The sequence below is a fragment of the Ursus americanus genome, chromosome 19 (genome assembly GCF_024610735.1).
Source record: "Ursus americanus isolate L20-20 chromosome 19, mUrsAme1.1.p, whole genome shotgun sequence".
Classification (NCBI taxonomy): Eukaryota; Metazoa; Chordata; class Mammalia; order Carnivora; family Ursidae; genus Ursus; species Ursus americanus.
Window position 1 is genome coordinate 13,600,800 of NC_142145.1, and position 25,953 is coordinate 13,626,752.

General features: G+C 48.2%; 1 protein-coding gene and 1 pseudogene across 5 annotated transcripts in view; one reads left to right on the plus strand and one right to left on the minus strand.

The window, feature by feature from the left end:
• TNFRSF11A (TNF receptor superfamily member 11a) overlaps window positions 1–23,069 on the minus strand; it is a 55,723-nt gene extending 32,654 nt beyond the window's left edge. For 3 of the 5 annotated variants that reach the window (XR_015727583.1, XM_045790225.2, XM_045790224.2), the window contains exons 1-2: window positions 2,351–21,326; window positions 851–976 (exon numbers count right to left, since the gene is read on the minus strand). Coding sequence is in view for 4 of the 5 variants with exons in the window: in XM_045790225.2 (XP_045646181.2) it covers window positions 851–976; window positions 2,351–2,513 (289 nt within the window). In the remaining variant the exon portion in view is untranslated. Of the gene's footprint in view, window positions 1–850; window positions 977–2,350; window positions 21,327–22,949 lie in introns of those variants that run through there. The other 2 variants (XM_045790226.2, XM_045790227.2) reach the window with 2 other exon arrangements.
• A 114-nt stretch (window positions 23,070–23,183) lies between these two features.
• LOC123787443 (heterogeneous nuclear ribonucleoprotein A1-like) lies at window positions 23,184–25,950 on the plus strand (annotated as a pseudogene).
• Window positions 25,951–25,953: the final 3 nt, after the last annotated feature.

Sequence of the window (25,953 nt, forward strand, 5' to 3'; positions counted from 1 at the left end):
CGACCCCTGACATAACTACATTATACCAACTGAGGCTGTTTTGCAAAAAAAAACCAAACAATATAAAAAATACAAACTTCTGACCAGGCTTCTAGATCCAACAACCACTATATAGGAAATATAGGAGACAGGAAAATATGGTAAATGACACCAAGGGAATGCAACCAGCAGAAACCAGACTGTGACCCACGGGATTCCTGTAATCCACAGGATTAACAACAACATGGTTTCGCCAACAGAGAGATTAAATGGAAAAAGAAACAAAAAAAAGAGAGAGAGAGGGAAAGGAACCTCTAGGTTAAGGGACATATTTTGATTCTGATTCCTACAATTATACTGATTCCTACAATAAAAAATTAAATAATTAAAAAAATTTTTGAGTCAAAAAAACCCAAAAAACTATAGCGGTCTGTTAGTAAGACACTTATGGTTCAGGAGAAAGACTTGAGAGTCAGATCTGGCTTTGAGTCCTGCTTCTCACTTGTTAACCTTGGAAAAGTCACCCAACCTCTCCTGGTCTCTGTTTCTTCCTCTTTAAAATGGGATAGCTCTGGCTATCTGGCAGGGTTTCTGTAGAAATTAAATAACATAACATACACAGAAACATTGTGGCAAGATATTGTCAACTGTAACATGTGTGTTCCGGGATTCAACTGAGATGCAATTATATTTCAGAGCAAAAGTTCTAAACGAAGAATGTTAACACAATGCTTGAGGCAGGAAATGTCTGAAGCACTTACTTCTCGGGGTCCGAGGTCAAAAACGTCTTCCTATGCCTCCCCAAAAGAGATAGCACTACTGTATCTAAAAACAGCACCTATCCACACTCCTGCTGACATGACTGACTTACCCGTGTCGCAAACTTTATGCAGCAAGCATTTATCTTCCTCATTCCAGGTGTCTAAGTATTCATCTGGGCCACAGGGCAGGCATACACTTTCCGAGGTAGTAGTGCATTTAGAAGACATGTACTTTCCTTCAATTAGAAAAAAAAAATGCACCAATGAAAAATACCCCCCAAAATAACAACAAAATGACAATGATACACCAACCTGCTGGACTATTTAAATGACTGCGACCCCAGGAAACCCCCTAACACAGTCTGGTACACAGGATGAGGCCACGTATCAGTGATGGGCTCCTCAGGCCTCCCAGCTGGCTAAAATAATCTCTCCTAGGGGCGCCTCGGTGGCTCAGTCAGTTAAGCATCTGCCCACGGCTCCGGTCCCGGTTTCGGGGTTCTGGGATCGAGTCCCGTGTTGGGCTCCCTGCTCAGAGGGGAGTCTGCTTCTCCTTCTCCCTCTGCCCCTCCCCCTGCTTGTGCTCTCTTGGTCAAATAAATAAAATCTTAAAAAAAAAAAAAAATAACCTCTCCTAGGCTTGCAGTGCTTATGATCACAGCCGCCTTTTAGTTCATCCCAGTAAAAGACCATCCTTCTCACCCCACACATCCGCTGACCAAGGAAAAGGATGATGGCTTTCAAACGTGCCTAAAAAACCTTGAGGGGCTCTCTGGGGGCTAAGCAAAAATTTCATTTTATCCCTGCCCTCCCATCTTCAAGATCCCCTCTACTGTCAATCTGGAGTGTTAACTTCTTTTGTCCTACATCTATTGTGGGCCCTCAGTTAACAGAATGACTAGAGTACCACACACACACACACACACACACACACACACGCACGCACACCTGCACACTCACGAAAATCACTAGATCTTTTTCCTGCATGTCTAAGAAATACATATAGCTTGAATATCTTAAGGATCTTGATGTAATGTAACCACCGTTTCCAGAACAATGAGTGAGTGAGAACCTGCGGACTTTCGCTGAGGCTGTAGAAATACTCGGCCACCTTCTGGCAGAGCAGCTGTGGGGAGGACGTAACAAGTCTGCCTTCCTCCTCTCAACAGGTAGGTGAGAAGCTGTAATACGGTTTAGGCGATTTGCAGCAGCAACAACTCCAGTACGGTTATTTCCCACCCACCAACATTTGTCTGTAGAATACTTTTAAATAAGAGTTGCATTTTATATGTTGAAAGTTCGAATTACAAAGTGCTAAAATATGATTTTTAAAACCTTGCTTTCTCAAAAAATAGTGTTTTGGAAAACCATATTCCAGCATAAATTAAGTACTGGTTTCTACAACTGCTTTTAAGCGATTTTACCTATTGAAAGGTTTTTGTCTTCAGAGCAACACACATTACTAGCTGCCACTACCATAGAAAGTCTATCCAATCTCTTTTTTTTTAATCTGGCAGGACTGAAATTATTCCTTGGATTAAAAAATAAATAAATAAATGAAAGCCCCACCCACTTCTGAGGAACAAGGACAGGTGCTCAGAAATACAAACCTGGTTCACATTTATTACAGCATCGTCCGAAATGCTCATAATGCCTCTCACGGGTACACGGAGGGGCGATCTGAAAAGTCACCTGAAAAGACAATTGGCATCGGGTAGAGATTTTGCACAAGTCCCTTCTGGATAAAATAACAAGTGAATCACTGAATTCCATTTCTGAAAAGCATAAGAAAATACCATAAATAGTCCTGAAACTGCTCTATGTGATATTACCTACCCCCAAAATATCACTTTCCTACAGGAGCCCACTCCCCACTAAGAATGTATAAAGCCAACTGGCATTGGCTTAAAAATCCATTTAAGCATTTAAAAATATTCTGGTTATGGGGCACCTAGGTGGCTCAGTCAGTTAAGTGTCTGACTCTTGGTTTTGGCTCAAGTCATGATCTCAGGGTCCTGGGATCGAGACTGGCATCCTGCTCGGAGCTCAGTGGGGCGTTTGCTTGAGGATTCTCTCCCTCCCCCTCTGCCCCTCCCCCCTGCTCATGCTCTCCCTCTTTCTTTCTCTCTAAAATAAATAAATAAATCTTTTTTTTTTAAGATTTTATTTATTTATTCGACAGAGATAGAGACAGCCAGCAAGAGAGGGAACACAAGCAGGGGGAGTGGGAGAGGAAGAAGCAGGCTCATAGCGGAAGAGCCCGATGTGGGGCTCGATCCCATAACACCGGGATCACGCCCTGAGCCGAAGGCAGACGCTTAACCGCTGTGCCACCCAGGCGCCCCTAAATAAATAAATCTTTAAAAAAAATATTCTGGCTCTGCTCATGGTAATATGATGGATTATGGTCACGTGGTAGACAACTGCTCATCACCTTCAGTCATAAAACTGTAGGAGAACATAAGGAGGCCCCTTAATATATGTATTATATACCAGGGATGTCAAATTTGGTCTTATACACTTTCTTTGATTTCTAAAAGACCTTTTAAAATTTAAACATGCAGAGAATTTTTTAAAGTGGGACAGCAGGATGTCACGGGAACCCTGCAGGGTTGGAGCTCAGAGTCCTGGCTGGAGTCCTCACCACCTGCTGGCTGAGGGACCCCCCGACAAGCTGTTTAAGCTTTTTGAGGCTCTGTTTCATTTCTGTATGATTCTAGTACAAATATAATTTCCAAATCTGCCCATCTACGTAAAACAAAACAAAACAAAAAGCCAAGTCCCCTACAGTCACTCAGAGATTCTTATCACTTTGCCACAGAAAAGCTCTTTTCTGCATCAGCTTTCTCAGGGTAAGAGAAACAACAGTCCTAGTGATCGGCGGTCACATTGGACACAGAGCAGTGCAACCCACCGACCAGCTGGGCTTGGCTGAACAGACATCAAACGTTGCAGACCAAGGATCATGTTCCCTGCTGGGTCTCAGGGATCCACAGTTACAGACCTTGCCCTCGAGGGGCTTACACACACCAGGGTGTTTACTCCCCACCCTCACCCCCACCCAGGGGCAGATGGGCCCCTGCCTCAGCTGGAGAAGGTCAGGGAGTCAGGTCCCAAAGGATGTGATAAATGAGCTCAGTCTTCCAGGATGCAGAGAAATCAGCCAGAGGAGGGAAAAGGAACAGGCAGAGGGAAGGAGGGGGAGGGGCAAGGAAGACTACGTAAGTCCGTGTGAACAGTTCAAACAGGCACTGAGGCCTGAAATGGCATGTGGGGTGGGGGGTGGGGGGCAACGGAGGCTGATCAGCGGAGTGGTGGGGGCTTCATCGGCACACTGGATTGAAGGTGTATAAAACATAGAACTTAGAAGAAGCCATGCATCCTTAAAATACCTCAGTTATGGGAGGAAGTTTTATTAAGAGCACCACACCCAGAGAAGCCTAGGCTAGCTGAGTGCGGTGTGGGGGACACAGCCAACATGGACCTCTCTGAGCCCACCCTGGCCAGGCAAAGGCCTTACGGGGCGGGGGAGGGGGGCGGGTTCGGGTAGGGACAGTTACTTTGAGGTCAATGAGAAGGTTGAAAGTGCTCCTGGAGCCCACCGTGCCAGGAAGGCTGTATTTGGGCCAGGTCGGGCTGATACTCCCGGTGGACACGGGATACTGTGAATTGGATGCTTTCCACACCTTCACTGCTGGACAAGGGCTGAAGGACAAGAGCAGTGAGCCCGGTGCAAACGAGGAAGAATGACCGAACAGAAATCACCCATCCTTCTCTTCTCTTTCTCCTTTTGTTTTTATAGGAATCCGCTTCTCCGTAGGCAGCCCTTGTCTGTGTCTAGCACAGTTGTGGACGCACGTGGAAGAGAGATGAACAGAAGCAAAATGGTAAAGCTGAATGCGGTCAATGCAAATTCTAACAAATCGGATTCATCTGAGCCTATCGATATGCGAACGCTCCTGCCATGTTGATGACAAAGGCAAACAAGAGAAATATGTGGTTGGGCCTCACTTCACATGATAAAGGTTATCAATTGCTTCTGACCCATACGAAAGCTGCAACAGTCTCTGTAAGATAAGCATAGGCTTTATGTTACACACAGAGAGGTTCTTTTTAGGGGAATTTGGTAAGAGGGCTACCCGTGAAGCGGCTGGCTGCTTAGCACGCTGTCAGGCTTCTGGCTGTGTTCTGGGCTCCAAATCCTGGTTCCTGTTGAGCACCATCTGACGTGAACAGGTGGACAATTTGTTTACCCGTTCAGGAGTGTGGCCGTGATTCACTCAGCCCATTGTCTCACCTGGGGGTTTTACACCTCCTGGCAAAAAGGGGCACGTCTACTGATCCAGAGGTGACCAGATGTCATACCTTCTGAACAGATTTTCACAGACTATTCCTTAGAATTCATTTCTCTCTCCTAAGCTTACTGTGACTTTATACCTGGACATGTCTTCTTTTTAAAAAATCAATATATAACTGTGCACGTCAGTGGTGTTTCGTATATTCACGGGGCTGTGCAACCACCATTGCTATATAATTCTCGAACATTTTTATCACCCCCAAACTGACACATCTTCTTGACAGAGCTATAGGATTACAGATCTTTCAAGAAGCAGCAGCAATTTTGCTACGGGAAAATCTGCAATGGTGAGGCAGAAAATTAAGGCATTAATCTAATTCGAGGTACAGCTTAAACAGAATGTTATTTTGTTCTTTAGGCACATTATACACTTCGTAGTATGACTTCAAACCTTCAAAATGACAACACACCTAAAACTTAAAAGGCTACATACACATATACATATATTTAAGGAAATATGGTTTGGGGGTAAATAAAAAGAATCTGGGAAATTCTCTTTAGGATGCCTGCACATTAAGGAGAAGGCAAGCCATGCCTTTGTCCTTTTTCCTCTTCCATGCTGGCTCCTCTACCAACTTTCTCTCCCTCCACTTGCAGAGCTGCAGCTCCAGGCTGAACCCTCTTGCTAGAGGACTTCGCAGCTCCCCAGACCTGGCACAGCAAGCAGCACGCAGCTGCCTTGTGCTGGTTTCACTCTGATCCCGTGCTCCACTCCCAGGAACAGGCTCCAGGCTGCTCTCTGAGTCACAGTACCTGTGTTTGTAACGATTAGGAAATCCAAATCTCTGATTTGCTGGCCTGACTTGCTTCTGCTGGTCCCCTGGGGACTTGTCTCACGGTGCTGCAGGCCAGACTGGCTCTACCTGCCTGCCTCCCAGCTTCCAAGTCCCCGAGTCCTGCCTGCTAGGGCTTGGTTTCCAGTTAGCCTGAGCTCGATCTCCTTTATGCACTGAGATCCTTTATGCCAATCTCCTTCTGCCTGGATGCCTTGCTAAGTACATCTTTTTTTTTTTTTTTTTAAAGATTTTATTTATTCATTTGACAGAGAGAGACAGCTAGCGAGAGAGGGAACACAGGAAGGGGAATGGGAGAGGAAGTAGCAGGCTCCCAGCGGAGGAGCCTGATGTGGGGCTCGATCCCAGAATGCCGGGATCACGCCCTGAGCTGAAGGCAGACGCTTAACAACTGTGCCACCCAGGCGCCCCCAAGTACATCTTTTGAATGCCATGTTTTGGTGTGAACGAATGGATGCCTGCCAGCCCCTCCCAGTCCCATCCCTCCTTTCGCCTATAGATTTTGGTTCTGATGTCTACCATCTCACCAGGCCTCTGGAGCCCCTGCTAGTCCTCAAGCCTTCTGTTCCGACTGCTCAGAATCGGAGGGTGCCTAACTCCACCCTCCAAGACCAAGCTCTTAATGGTTGTGAGGTGGTGGCTATTATTATTGGTAGCAACAGTAGTAAGGCAGTAATTTGATTTAAAAAATAGGGGAAGTTAGCCTAAGGCTGCAGTTAATGGGGTGATTTCTTAGCCCACATACAGTCTCTTTTTTTGCTCAAGCAAAAGGCTTTTGGTAATGGGATTGAGATACACAATTCAGTTATCTAGATCTTTTTTTTCCCAGTTCTCCTTTAAGATTGATTTGTTTCCTTCTAAATAATAGAGTTTTTGAACCATCATTGTTTTCATTAAACAAAGTAGAATGACTTTTTAAATTTCTAGTTATTAGGGGCACCTGGGTGGCTCAGTCAGTTGAGCATCAGACTCTTGGTTTTGGCTTAGGTTATGATCACAGGGTCATGACTTCAGGGTGGTGAGTTCCAGCCCCGTGTCCAGCTCCACGCTCAGTACCTAGTCTGCTGGAGATTCTCTCTTCCTCTCCCTCTCCTTTTGCCTCTCCTCCCGCATTCGCGCATGCACTCTTGCTCTCTCAAATAATAAATAAACAAACAAACAAATGTCTAGTTATTAAAGAATACAGTAACGTGATACAAAATTCAAAAGTAACAACAAGCTTTGGGGAAGTCTCCCTGCCACCCTTCTCCCAACCACTTCTCCCGTAGAACCAGTGCAACCGTTCCCTTGTACATCCCTGGGCAGGTGTAGGGGAGAAACTGACCTGCCCACCGGGGGAACTATTCCACAGAACAGCTGCCTTGGAGGCCAGCCTGGGGTCAGGTGTGTTTGCAGCACTTGTGTTGGGGGAATACAATGCTGCTTATAAGTCTTAGGGGGAAAAAAACCCAGCCATGTATAACAGGGTCCTCCCACCGTTCTTCGTAAACTACTAAAATGATGTCTGGCCCACAGAGTTTATGTCAATTAACCATTGTTTTCTAATAGACTTCCCCGAATTAATAAGGAACACTAGAGTCTGTTTATAGCAAATATGCTTTACATTCCCAACCACCCACCCACATAAATTCCTTGGAAAGTCCTAGAAAAAGGAGTTGAAATGGCAAGGCGATACACTTAACTTATTTGCCTTCTGTTGCTTTACTTTCTTGTATGTTTTGTGTCGTGTGTGTATTTTTTTCAAGGCATACAGGCTGCTGTTTATTTTGACAGATGACAAACTTGTCTGGAATAAGTAAGTCCATAGTTGGTGCAAGGCTTTGGGAGGCAGGAGGGAGATAATAAATTGTAAATCAAGTTTCTCTTTACAAAGCTACATGGATTTATTTCCCAATGCAAAGCCATGTGGGGTCTAATTCTGAAAAAACCCAAAGCTGAAGAAACATGACCTCTCTGCCAGTGGAGCGACAGAGACCAGTGGGTCTATATTTAGATCCCGTAGGGAAGGTTGACTTAAATATTTATTTTTTTGTGCTGTTAAGCAACCCGATTGTAGTGAAAGTCATTATGGACACTAAAATTACTCTCTGGCTCTACTGAAAATTCACGCTGACATCAAACAAAGCAGAAGGAAGCTTGGCCGCTTCTGTCAGATCAAGGGGAGAAAAGAACCCAACCCAGAAAAACAAATGAGGGATTTTCCATAGATTTTATTTTATAAAATATCATCCGTGACTATATTTGAGAAATTTGGCTATAATTTAAGTAAAGATGGTATCAAATTTCTGAATGTTGCAGCATTGAAAGATGTGGTTTTTGTTAAGAGAGAAACTATGAAATGTGAAACTAACACCTCACTTAATAGTCCTGTTGCCCTGAGAAAAAGCATCCTTCAAGGAAGTCGCCATTGAAACTGCTCCTGCTCAGAAGAGAATACAAAGTACGAGGGACCTGTGGCCCCCAGAACACCAAGAGAACTGCTTTCCCAGCACGGCCTCATGCCAGGACACCGTCTCTGAAGACTTTGTTTCTAGAAACAAATAAACACCAAACAAAAAGATAACGGTGATGAAGACGACTGGACAGGTCAGAGCAACCTAGCAAATGCTCTGCTCCTCGAGCGTCTCCTTGAGCGACTTTTTCTCTCAGCTGGCTGCAAAGACACGCCGGAGAGGTCTGAGCTTCTCCCCTCACAGACGTCTCAATTAGTGTGTCAAAACCCTTCACCTCGAGATGTCCCGAGGAACCTTTGGGTCTTGCTCCTTTCTTAGTGCCTTTCCTCCAGAAGTTTTCAGCTTCTAATCTATCTGTTCTCGATCACGGCACAGTCATATGTCTATTGATAAAAAGAAAGCATCCTACCCTCGTGCTTCTTGGTTAAAGTTCGTAACTAGAAGTGGAAATGACACAGGAGTCATTTGTAGCTCAGAGGTCCGATAAGACAGGGTTCTACAGAAAAAAAAAAAAAAAAAAAAAGAAAAAGGAAATACTAACTAAAATAAAGTCTGGCGTGCCGGCAAGTAGGAATTCAGCAGAACAGAGGGAGGGGCCAGGAGAACACCAGAAGAGGGGAGCATGGGACCGGGCGGGAGGGCCTGGCCAGGCCGCCCCACTGCTTAGGGCAGTGGGCTCCAGGACACGCTTCTTCCACCCAGTGCTCAGAATTGAGTTTCCGGTTTGGCTGGGATAGTAGAATGCTTGATGTTTCTTTAATAAAACTGTCTACATTTCTACAATTTGAGGGCAAGGAGGAGGGCAATTCTAAGCCTTTGTCTTCTCACCTGTGAAATGGGGCTAATCATTGCATGCTTCCCACTGCCCTGAGGAACAGATAAGATAATCCACGGAAATGACTCAGCAATACTCAGAAAACTTAAGGCTCTGCTTCCTCACGTTGAAGCTGAAGTCCTCTCTAGTAACTTGGAGCAGAAAGAAGTGAGGCAACTGCGTTATTCACCCAGCACAGGGGTACAGCCCTGGCCAGCGGTCAGTGGTGAGGGTGGGGGGATTCTACTGCACACACCTGAGCAGGGTTAGGAAGCACCCATTACGTACATCAGCTCATTCCCCGAGGGGGGTAAAGGGAAGACTGTCACCAGAAAGGGGGAAGAAGGTGGAAAAGAGAGGGTGGGGACCCGCAGGAAACTTCTGAAGACCTGGCAATTTCCCTGAGTGCACCATCTCTGTTTACCTGTAACCTAGCTATGACCAGTAAAGGTGATGGCGCACTATTTCAGCTGGGTGACTATTAAATGTTGTTGGGTGACTAAAAAAATGTTGTTGTTTTTAAGATTTTATTTATTTATTTGAGAGAGAGAGCGAGAGAGAGCGAGAGAGAGTGAGAGAGAGTATGAGCAGGGGGAAAGGCAGATGGAGAGGGAGAGGCAGACTCCCCGCTGAGCAGGGAACCCAACTCGGGACTCCATCCCAGGACTCCGAGATCATGACCTGAGCCAAAGGCAGATGCTTAACCGATTGAGCCACCCAGGTGCCCCCCCCCAAGAAATGCTGTTAATCGAAGAGGTTTATTTTTTTTAAAGCGTATTTGATTTCACATAAAGAAATGCTTTCTTATGGGATTGAAATCGTGACAAGCGGTCAGACTCATTTCAGTGGTTTTCTGTCTGGGGGTTCAGTCTGTGACACAGGCCACGCTTGGGTGAGGGCAGACACAGTTTACTCAGAGCGTCTGAGGATAAAGTGGCTGCTAGATTATATCTGTCAGTGATTTCTGTTAACTAGGACATAAATGAGTTATGACCAAATGTCCTTCTACACATTTTCATTTTAAATAAACTTGATAGAATTTCAAGCTTAGCGATTTACAGAGTATCAGACTCATTTTCCTTTTGTACAAAGCAAAGCTTTGCATTCCATACTTCAGAACAACATTACTCAGGCACCTATGAAGACAGTATGTTATAAAGGCACAAAGAGAAGAAAGGGGAGCTTTTGGGGAATCCCCCATACACCCCAACAGGTCACCTAGCATACTTCCCTCACCTGGGAGGCACTGAGCTATGGGACACATTAAAAACTTGGAGACACCCTTAAACCAGCCAGGTACGTGGTCCAAGTCATAATGGAAGTGGATACAGAGAATCAGAGGGTCTAAACAGAAAACTCCCTGAGTGTTTAAAATATAATTCATTTCACAGAAATATAGTTTACACACAACTCTTAAAAAGAAATCTGCTAAATGTGAGACTCAAGTATTCTCTAACTAATTAACATGAAAAGATGTGTCTAGTTCGTTTGAGAGACTGTAAAGTACATTATGATGATCACAGATACTCTGCTGATTGACCTGCTATTAAAGGATCTGGACCAGGGGGTGCCTGGGGGGCTCAGAGTCCGTTAAGCGTCTGCCTTCAGCTCAGGTCATGATCTCAGAGTCCTGGAAGGAAGCCCCTTGTGGGGCTCCCTGCTTAGCGGGGAGTCTCCTTCTCCCTCTCCCTCTGCTCTCTTCCCTGCCCCCCGGCTCTTGCTCTCTCTCTCTCAAATAAATAAATAAAATATTTAAAGGATCTGGAACATTGTAAAATGCATTTTATGAATATGTTTCCAGTGACAAGGAGGATGCAAAACCCAAAGGGCATTCATCACAGCTGGTCAACTCCTACTGGTCTCCTCGAAAATCACAAATATGAATCAACCCCCTCCCCACATATAGACCACACTCCATAAAGGGGTTGTGATTCATTTACTCACTGTGCAAATAACAGAGTAAAGCCAGTCATTCCTTTGCCTGTCATCCGCTGTGCTTATGACCAGAAGACACATTCTGCTCTAGTGAAGGGTTTAATAATAGATAGCATCTATCTCTTTAAAAGCTCTGCTATCATCAGACTTTCAAAGCTGTCTTTACTGAGCCCTCGCATACTTGGGCAAGGGATTGGCCGGGTGCAGGACGGAAGAAATTAGCCCCTCCCTGGCCTCTCGAAGCGTTTAGCACCAGACACAGGCACAGATAGACAGACAGAGACCCACAGGACAGCGCAAGAGCTGGCACATGTACCGGAAAGATCCAGGTCCCACCGAGTCCCTGAATTTGGCCCTCCCTGGCCATGGGCAGGGAAGGAGAGAGAGCACTGCCTGGGCTCCATCTTCCCCAGCTCCAGGACTGGGAAGCAATCACAGAGGGAGGTGTGCAAAGCCCAGAGGGCGGGGGTGAGGGGCACAGGCAGAGCAAGGAGAAGTGAATGCTGGTGTTTGGGCAGGTGGAGGGAGACAGAGGAGGGAGCAGTGGGAGCCCCGGGGAGAAAGAGAGTGTCCTTGCTTATAGTCCACAGGGGAAGACTGAGAATAGACAAACATAAAATGCAATCTGGTTGCAATGACTGTGACGAAAGAAAGAAAACAGTTGATAAGTGAGGTGATCTGATGAGCTCGGGAGGGGACCCTCGGGTCAGATGACATTCAGTGGAGACCTGGATAAAGGGAGGGAACAAGCCAAGCTCACATCAAGGGTCAAGAGGAGTATTGCCGGTGGCCACAAGGAGCATTTGCAGAAGTCCACGAGTGTGCAGGGCTTGATCAGCAAGAGCAGGAAGGCCCGAGTAACTAGTGCAGTGAGGGGAGGGAGCCACAGGAAGCCACACAGCTCATTATGTCATCACCCAGATCTCGAGGTAATACACCCCTGCGCACCAGGACTGTGTGGTACTGACTGTAGGCTCCCAGCCGATGGTGACTGACACCATCAAGGTTTAAACAATAAGCACTTCATGCTATTTTCATTACCAGGCAGGAATTAATAAGATGTTGAAAAGCTTTTTTTATTTTTAATTGTGATAAAATGCACATAATGTAAAATTTACTGTCTTTGTTATTAAATATTTATTTATTTTAATTTGAGAGAGAGAGAGTACACACAAGTGGGAGCAGCAGAGGGAGAGGGAGAGAGAATCTCAAGCAGACTCCCGCGGAGCTCGGAGCCCCATGCGGAACTCGATTCCATGACCCTGAGATCTCGACCTAAGCCGAAATCACGAGTCAGACGCTTAACCAACTGAGCCAACCAGGTGCCCCAAGAATTTACTATCTTAACCATTTTCCCGAAGATTTTTTAGGAATAGATATTATGTACAGAAAAAAAAAATGTGACTTAGGTCAGGTGTGATGAAAACATACACCAAAAACATAGAGTAACTTACAGCCTATTTGATGTCCTGACATACTGGCCATTTGGACTTAGCAAATATTCAACAATTGACTTCATCAGCTATCTTGGAAGGTGTATCTGGCCCCATCAGCACTGTCCCCTGACCACCTGGGTTCCAGGTGTGTTCCTTAAGGAAAACCCAGAGCGCTGCACTCACTAGGAAGGGGCCCATCAAAGAGCTCTACCGATTTTGCTCAACCCTCTTCCTTACTTTCCTCACAATACAGTCATTATCTCTATCCTTGCAAAGAAAACATATGGCCCAAGGGAAAATGAAGAAATAACCTTGCATTTCAAAACTTCAACTGCACGTGTCTTTGTCTTCCAGACAGATAACGGGGAAACAAGTTCGCAGCTGTGGGCTACCTGAAAGGAAGTGCAAGGACCCTTTGTTTCCTAAACACAGTAATTAGGATGGCTTTGACTTGTCCTTACATTATCACCAGGAGGCTCCTGTGAATGCTCCTTTATTCTCCCGGCTTTTCTTTCCCGTTCTTTTCTTTGAGATGAGAACTACTTTTCTCTTCTTTCCTGTAGTTAAAGTCAACGGCTCCTGTGCTTCCAAGAGCACACTGCTCTGCTGAAGGCCAAGGCTCCTTCTAGGCCCTGCCTTCATCCTGGGGAATGCACCAAGCTAATAAGACCACCAGCCCCCAGCGTGGCCAGAGAAGGGACTAGATGGTCCCTGGCCCTCAGAGTGAAGTCCAGTGCTTCTCAAACGTGCATACAACCACCCAGAAATCTTATGAAAATGCAGATTCTTATGCAGTAGGTCTGGGCAGGACCCGAGATCCTGCATTTCTCACAGGCCCCCAAGTGCTGCTGCAACTGGTCTTCATGTAGCAAGGTCGGAGATTATGTGAAAGACCAAGATCCAGAACTTTCTCATATCCCCAAACACCACACAGTCATCTCCACTATAAAATGGATGTCGAGAACCACCTCTCCCATTGCTGGATACAGACACTGTTTATCTTGAGCGGGAGTGAAGGAAGAACTGGCCCTCACGAAACACCTACTGTGTGCCGGGCACTATGCTGGAGACTTTCCTTTCTTTAACTCCCTGTATCCTCGCAAAGAGTTGGAGTCAAACAGTTAGTGATGCAGCAAAGCACGTAGCAAACGCTCAGATTCTTGTTAAATTGACGAAAAATTTTTCCTGAAGGACCACTGTGATCCCCTAACTTCCCTTTATGGAAGACATCATCGTTTTCTACTAGTTCTGGATCAAACCCAAAGTCCCAAGCGTGGGCTTGGAAGAGTTCCACCGATTTGGGGCAAAATTAGAGCTACCCTGGGGGAAGGGGGTTGCAAAATCAAGGTTGGAAATCTTCCGGGCTCAAATTCTCTTTTCTAATCGGGACAGCACACAGATCTGCCTCACCAGCACACAACACAGCGGGCCCAGCCTCGTGCCTGGCACTTGGGCTCAGGAAGGGGTGCCTCTCGCCCTTCCGTGAGGTCACTCTACGTTCCCTGTCCAGGCACAGCAGCCAGGTGCTCATCCCCTCTGCACAGTTAAGATGACAACCAGTCCACTGTATATTCTGATCCTTTGGCTCATTTGTAATTTTACACATAAATAAGATCTTACCGGCCTGGTCACAGAGACCCCAGCTGGACCCTGGAAAACCTGAACTCGTAGGAAGGGGGCACTATTTTATGATTTCATTTAAAAAATGTTAAACCTTGTAGCCATTAGAAATAATGGGTTAAAGTTTAAGACAGAGATTTCAGCTGTGCGCCCACTGAATGTAATTGCCCCCGTATCTGATACTCCACTGTCAGGGGTTTGGGGTCTGTGTCTAGGTTTCTTGCTTCTGTGCCCAGGGAATACAAACCCCACAGGAGGGTCCCTCTCTCACTCCAAGGGAAAGCTCAAGACCTGACAGTGACCAGAGGCTATGTATGTTCTGACTCTCTTTCTGTTTCGAACTTTTCTCCTACTACTTAGGGCAGTGACTTTTAAGGCACTGAAAGACAGCCGTCATTAATAGGAAGGATTTAGATGCGTGCCATGGTGGAGACATCAAAATTGGAATCAGGTCATTTGGGTCAAGAGAGGAGTCCCCAAATTCACTGTAATTATAGTAATGCTTAGACATAGAGAACTTTTAAAAAGATAATAGGAGCTACATTCAGGCTGTCTCCCCTCCACCCCACCTCATCCAGCACAGTGAGGGGCAGGTGGCGGGAGGGGGGCACACACAGGACCGTGAACTGTCCTGGCAGGTGCAGGAGCAGAGCTATGATCCGGTTTATTCCTGTTGGGGGAGCACAGAGGATCAGAGATGCCTCTACTTCAGGAAGTGGCAGAAGTGATTCAATATGTCACATTTCTTCTCCTCCTGACTCAGGGATCAACTGGCCCACGGACCCTGGGCTGGGTGCTCAGGGTGCCAGTTGAAACTTGACTGGCCTTAAAGTCACAGCATTTTTCTTTCTGCATAACAACAGTTAATAAACGAAAGCCCTCACGAGTGTATACCCTGGAGCCTGGTTACAGTATTTCCAAAAGCACTAAGAAGCTCGCTTCTGTCCCAGCACTCCTGGAGGGCCTTGCTCCGGTCCCCACCGGTCATGCAGTTGACTGCATGAGCACTTTCCCTGAGGCGGGTAAGGCCACGCCACTGGAGGGGACCTTTAGGAGGAGTTCCAGTTCTGCCATTTATGAGCTGTGCAACCTGGGCCTCCCTGGGCCTCATTTTCCTCTCCCTCCTGGCGAAAGTGGAGTGAGGATTAGAGAGAATCTATGTAAAGCACTGAGCACATCCTGGCACACAGAAGGGATTCCACAAACGGCAGGTGTTTTTAATATAACTGATCCTATAATATTAACTTAGAGCTGAGCTCAAAACCTTTTTAGGGAATCCCAGGGTTTACAGCGGTGGTTCTCAAGCTTACTGGTGCTTGAGACTGTTAGACAGGATTGCTGGGCCCTACCTCCGGAGGTTCTGATTCCGTAGACATGGGGCAGGGCCCGGGAATGTGCATTTCTAACAAGCTCCCAGGTAGGGTGGATGCTGGATCCAGGGACCACACTCTCCATAGGGTAGAGTCCCAGCTCCTGAGGTTTGTTCACACAGCCCTTCACGACTAACCAGCGCACCCTCCCTCGGCTCCCCAGCCGACCTGACCCTTAGTCTCTATGGCCAGCCTTGGACTCCAGACGTCAGGACTGGACTCAGTTTTCTCCTGTCCGCTCTGCCCCTTCTCCCGTTGCCTGCCCTCAGAACCACCCCCGCCCTCCCAGACCAGGTCCCGGCTACCTGCTCCGTTCTCTTCTCCGCTCCCTCTGCCCTGCCCTGTGCTCCTGGCCATCTTGCGTGTTCCTGTTTTGTAGGGCTCATAACTGCAAGGAACGCAGACTGTCCTGTCTTGTCTGCACTGCTAAATGGGGAGCCTCCGGGGTCATGGGCAGTGTGGCAGAGGTCTGGTCTTTTCCACGGGGCCTTCTGGCCTTTCGTTTGTGTGTTTGGGGGGTTTTGCCAGTGAGTACAAAATCAGGATCCACTGAATTGAAAGGAAAAAAAGCTGACAGAGAGGTTAAAGGAACCAGAATGAATAACTCCAGGCAGAGGGAAGTTGTGGGTAACAATCTTCAACAATGGAAACACTAAAATAAAGAACATTGACCAACTGATCTTTACCCCTCTGAAAGAACAAATTTGAGGAAATGGGGTCAAATTGTGACATACTCAATTTAGGTCTGCTATAGGGAAGTTCCTGATATTGGGAATTATTAACAGTGAACTCGATTACCAAAGGCGGATGTGAATAATTTCTACTCTGCTCGAAAATGGAACAGATTCTCAATTACCGTGAAAGTTTGAGAGGTGATGCTGCTTTTATATCTTGGGTACAAAGTTGAGAGGAGGGAAGGGCTCTTTACAGGTTTCATTTAACTGGATATGGGTTTGGCAGCTGTTGGTCCTACTTAAGGAGACACACTGTAAAGTTCCCTGCTAACCGCATTACAAAGAGTAACAAATATTATTTTAAAAATCAATACCTTAAGGAAGTGGTTGGTTTTCCATCTGGGGGGTGTCATGAGAACCCACATGTGCCAACCGTGCGGGGCTAGTAGGATTTATGCAAGACCACAGTCTTCTCTTCCCACTTGCCAGGTTTAACCATCACATTCACGAAAAGCTAGAGAGTTTTTCTTCCTCATTTTTAATGGAAAGTCTTCAAATTTCTGGTGGCGGGAGGAAGTGGCTCTTGCACTCTCAACAGTGAACAGGAAATGTAATAAGTTATTATTACTCTGATAAACTAGAAGGACAGTTTTTGCACTCAGTTCTTCCTCCCACTTTGAAACCTGGCAGCTTTCTGACCGTGCTCGTGCCAGACAGGCCTCCGTGTCACCTGCTTGGCTGGATTTTTTGGGGGTGGGTGGGGGGAGGCAGAAGGGAGCTGGGCAGAGAGAAAGGGAAACGCTCCTCCTCTTCAACACTGGCAATCCACGGGAAAATGTGTTTTGTGCAAGCGAAAAGGGCTTGCTGAGCCACAGTTCCAAGGTAAACACTGCTTCTATTTACGGGCAGGTGACATAGTTGAGGCCAGGACAGGCAGACCGCGGGTCAGGTCACACCTGCTTTAATGATGGACCCTCTGGGATCCCTGGCTGTTTATCTCTCTTTAGTCTTGAGTTATGAGAGTTTTAGATTCTGCCTACATCCTGAAATTCTGATTCAAAGACACCTTTAGGTCAGGAAATGGCTCTAAATTCCAGAGCACACAAATTTCCCGTGGATCCCAGGGCCTTGGGGCTCTTAGCTTGTTTACCTCGCAGGGTGTGAAGAATTTTGTCTCTGCCTCACCATAAAATCACCCAAAGCAGCTGGGATTCAATGGCCTAAAATTCATTTATTGCTGGTTTAAGAAAAAAAAAAAATCCTTCTTGATTTGAACCTGAGACAGAACTCTCCTTAATGAGCTATGAGAAACACAATTCAAATGGTCAGCTATTTTACTCTGACATCTATCACATCTTTTTTTTTTTTTTTTTTAAGTAATCGGTCCAACCACATCCTTTGCCCCCGTATTGTGGGCGCCTAGCACAACTCAGCGGGCTCCGAAATCGCTCCTGCACTTGGCTTCTCCTTTCTCTTGCCACTACACCGACCTGATTCAAGCCTTTACTAGCTCTTCCCCCAAAACCAGGGCAGTGGCCTCCTTACTGCCCCCTGGACCCAGCCCGGGACACCCTTCACCGTAAGGCGCAAATCTGATCATGACCCTCCCCAGCCCACAATGCAGGAAGATAAAATCTAAACTATTTTGCTTGCATATAAGGCCTGCGAGTGCTGGCTCTGTCTCCCTCTTCCCACATAATCTTGGGAGTCCAGGAATGCTGTCCTTTTTAGAGTTCCCTGAAAACACTGCACCATCATGTCTCCTGGCATCAGCCGCCCTGGGACCCCCAGCCCAAATGCGGCCCTCTCGTCCCTCCTTCTGGGCTTTAGATGTACACGAGTAGACGATAAGGAAGAAGGAGATATTCTTTCAGGCAGGTTAAAGCCCTCCTTGTCCTGGGTGCTTACCACTTAGAAAATGCTCCCAGTAAACAGGTCTCCTCCTCTAATCCTCTGCGTGCAGGTCTGGCTGGAGGGGGGAGGGTGATAGGCCCCTGGGGGGTATACGCCCCTGATCTCTGTCTCCTCCTAGCCGTTGCAGAGTGTCCCACGTGCCTAGTAGGTGCTCACTTTGTTGGCAGAAATGAACAGAGATTCAGTGTTATTTCTCACTCTTGGGTTCCCTGTCCTGAATGTGGCAGCCCGCAGACATCAAAGGCTGAAAAGAGGAGGGGCCCCCACAGCAAATACAGATATCAAGTTATCAGCACACATCCATAAAGAATGTGCTTCAAACTGCTGACGGGGGTACTGCCGTGAGAACGGCAGAAACAGCAGCACCAGCCAGCCCTTGACTTCGGTGACAGAGGGGAAGCCTGCCAGGGGCGCTCGGGCAGGTCGGTCGGTCTGGCAGGAAACAGACGGAGCACGTCTCTCAGAATGAGGACAGAGATATGGGGCTGTGCGTAATCTCACTCGCCGCCCACTCGGGGCTCAACCTCAAAAGCTCACTAAGAACTTTAGACGGACCGAGTCTTTTGTTTTGCTGAAGCCCACTGTCTCAGTCTTGGTTTCTTCGGGCTCAGTGTTTTGGGGGTAGAAAGAATGAAAGGAGTTTCCAGCAGTGGATCCTGTGGGAAGCCCACTCATTGCAGAGGGAAACCCAAAGAAAAAGTGAGTGACTTCCTACCAACCAGGTGGAGAACATAAGGTGCTCTGCTCGGAGGGAAAATCACCTGCTGGGCAGAATGCTCCCAGCCCAGCTCTGGATGCGGAGGGGAGGTCGGTTGTCTTAGGCTCAGCCTAGGGTACTTCCCTTGGGGGCTGGGGTCAGGATGCTGCAGGGAGACAGCAGACAGGCCCCTGGTTGTCTAGGGAGGCCACCTGGCCAGGAGGGTAGGTGCCCTTGGGAGTGAGTCACCTGGAGAGCCGATGACCATCAGGGTGCAGACCCATACCAGCAAAAAACCCAAACCAAACCAAGACAAAACAAAAATGGCCTAGACAACAGACAACATTCTTAATCCATTGGACACACCGTGTGGGAAAAACACTAATATTGTTTTTCCCTGTACTTGAAAAATAGGAAAATACAATGAGGGAAATTTTAATACTGACATGGCAGATAAAGTTCACGCAGCACCTTCTTAACACAGCACTCTCTGCAAAGGAGGCCCTGGTCTGGAACTCCCCTTTTCATGGCCCCATAAAACACTGATTTATTGACCTTCAAAGATACACCTTTATTGTTTCAGTTTTCCTGGTGTAAGAATTTCTGGTAGATAACCGAAAAAGCAAGCTCATATTTCCTTATCAACACAGAGAATATGTTTATATTACAGATTTGTCATTTTGGTGGGGGGGGGGGGGAGTAGTGGGAAGGAAGTAACAGGCGAGGCATTTGAAATACTTTGTTATCAACAGAATGGACTAAAAGATCACTGATCTACATGTTTGTGGTTCTCCAAACAAAGCATTAACATATAGCCAAGTCTTCTCGTTCTCAGATGGGAGGGGGCAGGAACACAGCGGGCAGGTGCCCGTCCTACAGTCTGGAGCTCCACTCTGGGGGATTTCCTCCGTGGGCCCCCCCCAGGCTTTTCCAGGGCCCTGTGGCTTATCTGTCTCTGATCGGTCTACCTTACCACCTCAGCAAGGGCCATACAAGAGCGAGCTCAAAAACTGTAAATGTTTAATGTCTTGTCTGTTGTGGGTTTTCCTGAATTAAGTGCTTTGTACTATCTGTGAAGTCATTAAAAAAAAAAAAGTGGGTTGTTTTTGGTTTGTTTTTTCAAGATTCCTTTAGGCCTGAAACACTTACACCACCCTCTTGATTAGAAAGCTTTCTTTCCCCAACAGCCTCTTGGCATCAATCCCTCTCTGGCCCTTGATTTTCTATCCATGCTGCAAAGACCACTTCAGGAAAAATCTCTTCCTCCAGAAGTCCACCCTGATTGCTCTAGCTGTGCTGGGTCCCTCCTTCCTTCCGTCCCCACTCTGCACTTCCGTCATCACGTGCTGCCTTATTATTATTATTACAGGTTCACCCGTCTAGTCCTCTGACTAGACAGTGGCCCGTGCACGCAGTTGTCTTCGTCCTGTTTCTCACTAGTATGGTGTCGTAGGCCATAAATCTTGTTGGCCTGGGTCCGAATGAATCTGCCCTTAGGTCTTAGATAACTGGGGACAAACACGGCTACGTCTAACCAGTGACCTTAGTGAAAACAGCGAGCGCCTCTACTTTCTTACTTGGAATAAGCAGCAGAACTATCAACATAAAAACATAAAATGTTGTTATCTTTGGGCAAATACTGAAAACTAATTCCCTCTCAGATACAGGCAGACAGAGATCTAATCACAGAAAGGTTTTAAAAGGCAAAACTTTCAGCCTTCTAGGGACGTTTCAATCTATCTACCATAATGTCAACGAAACGAAATACTTGTAGATAAAGCACTTTCTAGAAGCCAGCATTTACAAAACCAGTACCCCTGCCTCTCCCTAAGCCGTTCTTGTGAACGAATAGAACAGGTTGGCCAAAGAAGCAGTAATGAAACACACAGCGAACCACACGCCACAACTGAACATACCACGTTACCATCTGGGGATACTACGGCCACTGTTACAACACCTTTCAGAATTAATGGATTTCTACTGGTGGGACTGGGCACGAACTTCCATCATTTGATTAGAACTGTCGCAATATCATTGGCTTCCTGTTTAGGTATGATTCAAAACGGCACCTAATTCAAGTGGCCAAAAGGGAAAGGGAGGGGAAACAGCACTTGTTGAAAGCTATCTCTGAAAAATAAATTTGTTTGGATAGCATTTGCTGTTCATTAGAATCTACTGTGTCGAATGAACAGATGTATGTATATAGTTCTTGCAACAGCAGCGTGAGATGCTTTTTTGAAACTGCGTAGTGGGTAGGTTTTTCTCAGGTAGCTAACCGTTCACTGGAGCCCTGGTCCTTTAGTTCAAATGAGGTAGCACCCTGTCCAACCTGTCGAGCACTTCATTAAGCAACACCTGACGTGCTTACAACAAAAAATTCTATTAGGTTTTTCCGCCTTCTTTTCCCTCAACCATTCTAAGAGACCCATACTCCTAGGAGCGGAATAGAAGAGAGTCTTCTGCTCCAGCCTACAGCACATTCCTATTACTTTTGTCAAGACTTTAAATCCTAGGCCGGCTTCCCCACCCCACCCCCTTCTCTCACCCCAAACACAGCTCTACACGTGCCCCTCCTGTCTTCACGGGATTCTGGGCCGTTCTGCGGAGCCCCGTGTCAACAAAAGCCTCAGCCCTCTCTCACAGAGAAGGGAAATCTGAAACTGCCCAAACCAAGAAAACCACCACCATTTACTCTTCCCTCTGAAGAACTTCCAAGTGTACAAGGCGTTTAGAGTATTTGTGGTGCTGGGTTTGCTGCACCATAGCTCTCCTCCAGGACGACAGAAAATCAGGAACCAGGGGCGCCTGGGTGGCACAGCGGTTAAGCGTCTGCCTTCGGCTCAGGGCGTGATCCCGGTGTTCCGGGATCGAGCCCCACATCAGGCTCCTCTGCTATGAGCCTGCTTCTTCCTCTCCCACTCCCCCTGCTTGTGTTCCCTCTCTCGCTGGCTGTCTCTATCTCTGTCAAATAAATAAATAAAATCTTAAAAAAAAAAAAAAGAAAAGAAAATCAGGAACCAGCTTCATAATTGGCAACTGTACTGAGTGATGTGGTCAAGAAATTTCTTTCTGAGAGAAAACCAGGCGGCAACAAGGATCTGAGAGGACGTGCTTCTTCTGGCACGGGGCACCCTTCCCGCTGAAGCCATGCAGCCCTCCCAAGGCAAGGGCCGATGGTCCCCGTGGGGAGCCCCAGGTGCATCCCGGGCTGGGGAGCCCCAGAGGGCTGGCTCTGGAGAGGAGGAGCCCTGCGCCACAGTGCATGCCTGCCACCCCAGCCCCAGCCCGGGCTGAGCTCGCGCACAACCGGGCTCAGGGTGGGGCTCCCCCCTTCCCCCGGCCTGAAACACCCCATGTGCCTTGGTTTCTCCAACTGCAAACAGTATTCTGTTCTAAAATCATCCAAGTGTTATCAAGGACAAGGGATTCTATGGTTATTCAGAGCCAGAACCTGACCTGGTGGACCTTAAGCTGTCAGTGGGGAGACTCGGAGGGGAGGAGGAGGGAAGGACGAGACATAAAAAACGGGGGGGGGGCATAAAAAGGAAATCTTATGTCAGCTTTTCTGCAGAAACTGCCAAATTCGGTTTCACTGTGCGCTCTAGACATCCCCGTGAGGGGACGAGCCTTGCTCTCGTCTTCAGATGACCAAAGAAACGGAGGTGGGGAGAGGGTGCGAAGCCAGGTAGAGGGAATGGCCTCGCGCTCCCGAGGGGCTCAAAATGGCCTGGAAGGAGAGATCGTATTTAGGAGAGCTTACTAATGTGGGCACGGCGGCGGCTCCGAATTTTCCCCACGCTTATTCGGTTCCCAGGGGAATAGGGGCCGTGTCCGCAAGGCAGCTACTCTGCGTGGGAACTTGAATAACTACCTCAAAGTCTGCCACAAAGTGGACTTTTGGAAGCCCGTGTCCGGGTGCTGGGGTCTCGAGACTCCGGGCTCTGCGCCCCAATACCCCTCCAATCGCCCTTCCCGTCCCTCCACCGTCCAAGCCGCGAACCCCTTTCCGCCGTCTCCTGCTTCTCCGTCCAGGTCCCAGGACGCCTCGCAGTCCCCGCGCCCGGGTCCCTCCCAGAGCTGCCGGGCAGGCGTCGCGCGCGGGCGCGGGTGCGCGGGGTGCGGGAGCGGCCGGGCGGCCTCCTTACCTGCAGCGGGCCGAGCAGCGCGCAGATCGTGAGCAGCGCGGGCAGCGAGCGGCGCCGCCGGGCGCGCGGGGCCATGGCGCGGTGGGCGGGCGCCGCGCTCTGCGGCCTCTGCTGCCCGGGCTGCGCGGCCGTCTGGGACCTCGGGGTCCGCCCGCCCGGCCGCCGCGCCGCGCCCCGCCCCGCCCCGCCCCGCCACCTGTCCCCTCCCGTCGGCGCGGCGCCCCCCACCGGCCGGGCCGGGCCGCGCCCGCCAGGTGGTGCCCGAGCGCGGGGCGCGCGCCTTCCGGTGCCCAGTGCGCGGGCGGACCCCGGCCACTGGGAGCTGAGGGCGGCGGGGGCGACCTGAGGGTGGGCCGCCCCGCCGTCCGCCTCCTCTGCAGCAGCGGGCGCGTGAGTTAGCCCGGAGCTTCCAACCCTCGGCTCGTCATGTTGCACGCCGCCGGTGCGCAGACGGGGTTGCCTGGCTTCCACGGTCGCGGGCACCGACCAGTCTGCGCCCAGACCTCCTGGGCCGGCTTCCTGGGGATGGAGGGTAGCGGAGGCCTAGCCCGCCCACCCGCGGCCGCCTGGAGCCCGCGCGCTCAGCCCCGGCCGACCCGGCCTCCCCAGCAAGGGTGGACGCCCCGCCACTCGGGAATTAACCAGAAGAGGATCTTCGTTGGGGATTTTGTGGACTACTGTGCAAAGGTCACCACGGTATACCGTCCAGCACGCCTCCTACAGTCCTCCTTCAGAGTGCTCCGGCCAGCAGCCAGTGTTCCTGCCTCTCCTCCAGGATCTTTCTCCGGGCCGCCAGCCACCAGCCCGTCTCCGCCCCTGCCAAGGCAGCGGCCTTGACGCGCCCCTTTCCAGGTGTAGAAGTGGCCACCGTCCGGGGCACTGTTCTGTCACTTGCTAGTCCTTGCTTGGGAGAGTATCTTCCCTCACATTCTAGGTCTATGCCGGACGCGCACACGCCCCCGCTGCTTTGAATAGGTAACTTCTTGAGTGAAAATACTCGTCCGGTGTCAACAGAAGGTTCTGTTTTGAATTTCTTGAGCGCCGGAACTATGGACTCGCCTTACTTTTGGCCCAGTGCCTGGTGTATCCCAGTGAATATTCTGTATGATCTTCTACCGTTGTTGGGTGAAGTGGGTTTTAAATGTCCATTGGGTCAAATTGTTTGAAATATTTTCTTTTCTTTTTTTTTAAGATTTTATTTTTATTTATTTATTTGACAGCGAGACAGCCAGCGAGAGAGGGAACACAAGCAGGGGGAGTGGGAGAGGAAGAAGCAGGCTCATAGCGGAGGAGCCTGATGTGGGGCTCGATCCCAGAACGCCGGGATCACGCCCTGAGCTGAAGGCAGACGCTCAACCGCTGTGCCACCCAGGCGCCCCTGAAATATCATTTTCTACTTGTTCTGAGAAAACTGGAAATGTACAACAGGAACTGTGGGTTTATTTTTTCCTTTCAGTTCTCAATATCCCACCCCCTGTTTTGAAGCTCAGATTAGAGGCATAAACATCTTGGGTTATTATGTCTTCTTGAAGAATTGCATGATTTTTGATCCATGATAAACCTTTGGGTTCTGAAGTCTACTTTGATATTACTTATATAGCCTCTTCACCTTTCTTATGAATAGCATTTACATGGGGTAGTGCTCTCTCTCTCTCTCTCTCTCTCTCTTTTTTTTTTTTACATTTAAAATAGAAACTTTAAAAGACACATCAGCCTTTCTGCCCATGGATGCTGGTGAGTAAGCGTGTTAAAGTCTCCCCTCCCACGGCTGTCATGCCTAAGTCAGAGTGTCCCGAAGAGCCTGAACAGCTGTGGAAACTCGTCATGGGAGGTTTGAGCTTTGAAACAACTGACGAGAGTCTGAGGAGCCATTTTGAACAACGTGGAAAGCTCATGGACTGTGTGGTAATGAGAGATCCAAGCACCAAGCACTCCAGAGGCTTGGGGTTGTTTGTCAGGTTTGCCCCTGTGGAGGAGGCCATGAATGCAAGGCCGCACAAGGCGAGTGGTCTCAAGAAAAGACTCTTAAAGACCTGGTGCCCACTTATCTGTAAAAAAGTTTTGATGGTGGCATTAAAGGCAGCACTGAAGAACACCATCTAGGAGATTATTTCGAACAGTGTGGAAAAACTGAAGTGATTGACTGAGGCAGTGGCCAGAAGAGAGGCTTTGCTTTGTGACAACTGATGACCATGACTCTGTAGACGAGATTGTCATTCAAAAATACTATACTGTGAATGGCCACAAACTGGGAAGTAAGGAAAGCCCTCGCTAAGCAAGAGATGGGAAGTGCTTCATCTAGCCAAAGAGGTCGAAGTGGTTCTGGAAACTTTGGTGGTGGCCGTGGAGGTGGTTTGGTGGAAATGACAACTTTGGTCATAGGAGGGAACTTCAGTGGGTGACGTGGCTTTGGTGGCAGCTGAGGTGGTGGCAGATACGGTGGCGGCAGGAATGGCTATAATGGATTTGGTAATATTGGAAGCAATTTTGGAAGTGGCGGAAGCTATAATGATTTTGGCAATTACAACAATCAATCTTCAAATTTTGGGCCCTTGAAAGGAGGAAACTGGAGGCAGACGCTATGGCCCCTATGGTGGTGGAGAACAATACTTGGCCAAACCACGAAACCAAGGTGGCTATGGTGGTTCCAGCAGCAGTGGTAGCTATGGCAGTGGCAGACGGTTTTCATTACTGCCAGAAAGCAAAGCTCAGCAGGAGAGGAGACCCGGTGAAGTGACAGGGAAGCTAGTTATCACAGACATGTGAATTCAGCCAAGCACAGTGGTAGCAGGGCAAAGAAGACATGTTTTGGACAATACTCTTGGGTATGGGCAAAAAACTTGAGGACTGGATTTGTAATTGTATAACAGGTTATTTTAGTTTTAGTGTCTGTTCTGTGGAAAGTGTAAAGCATTCCAACAAAGGGCTTTAATGTAGGGTTTTTTGTTTTTTTGTTTTGTACCCATGCTGTTGATTGCTAAATGTAATAGTCTAATCATGACAC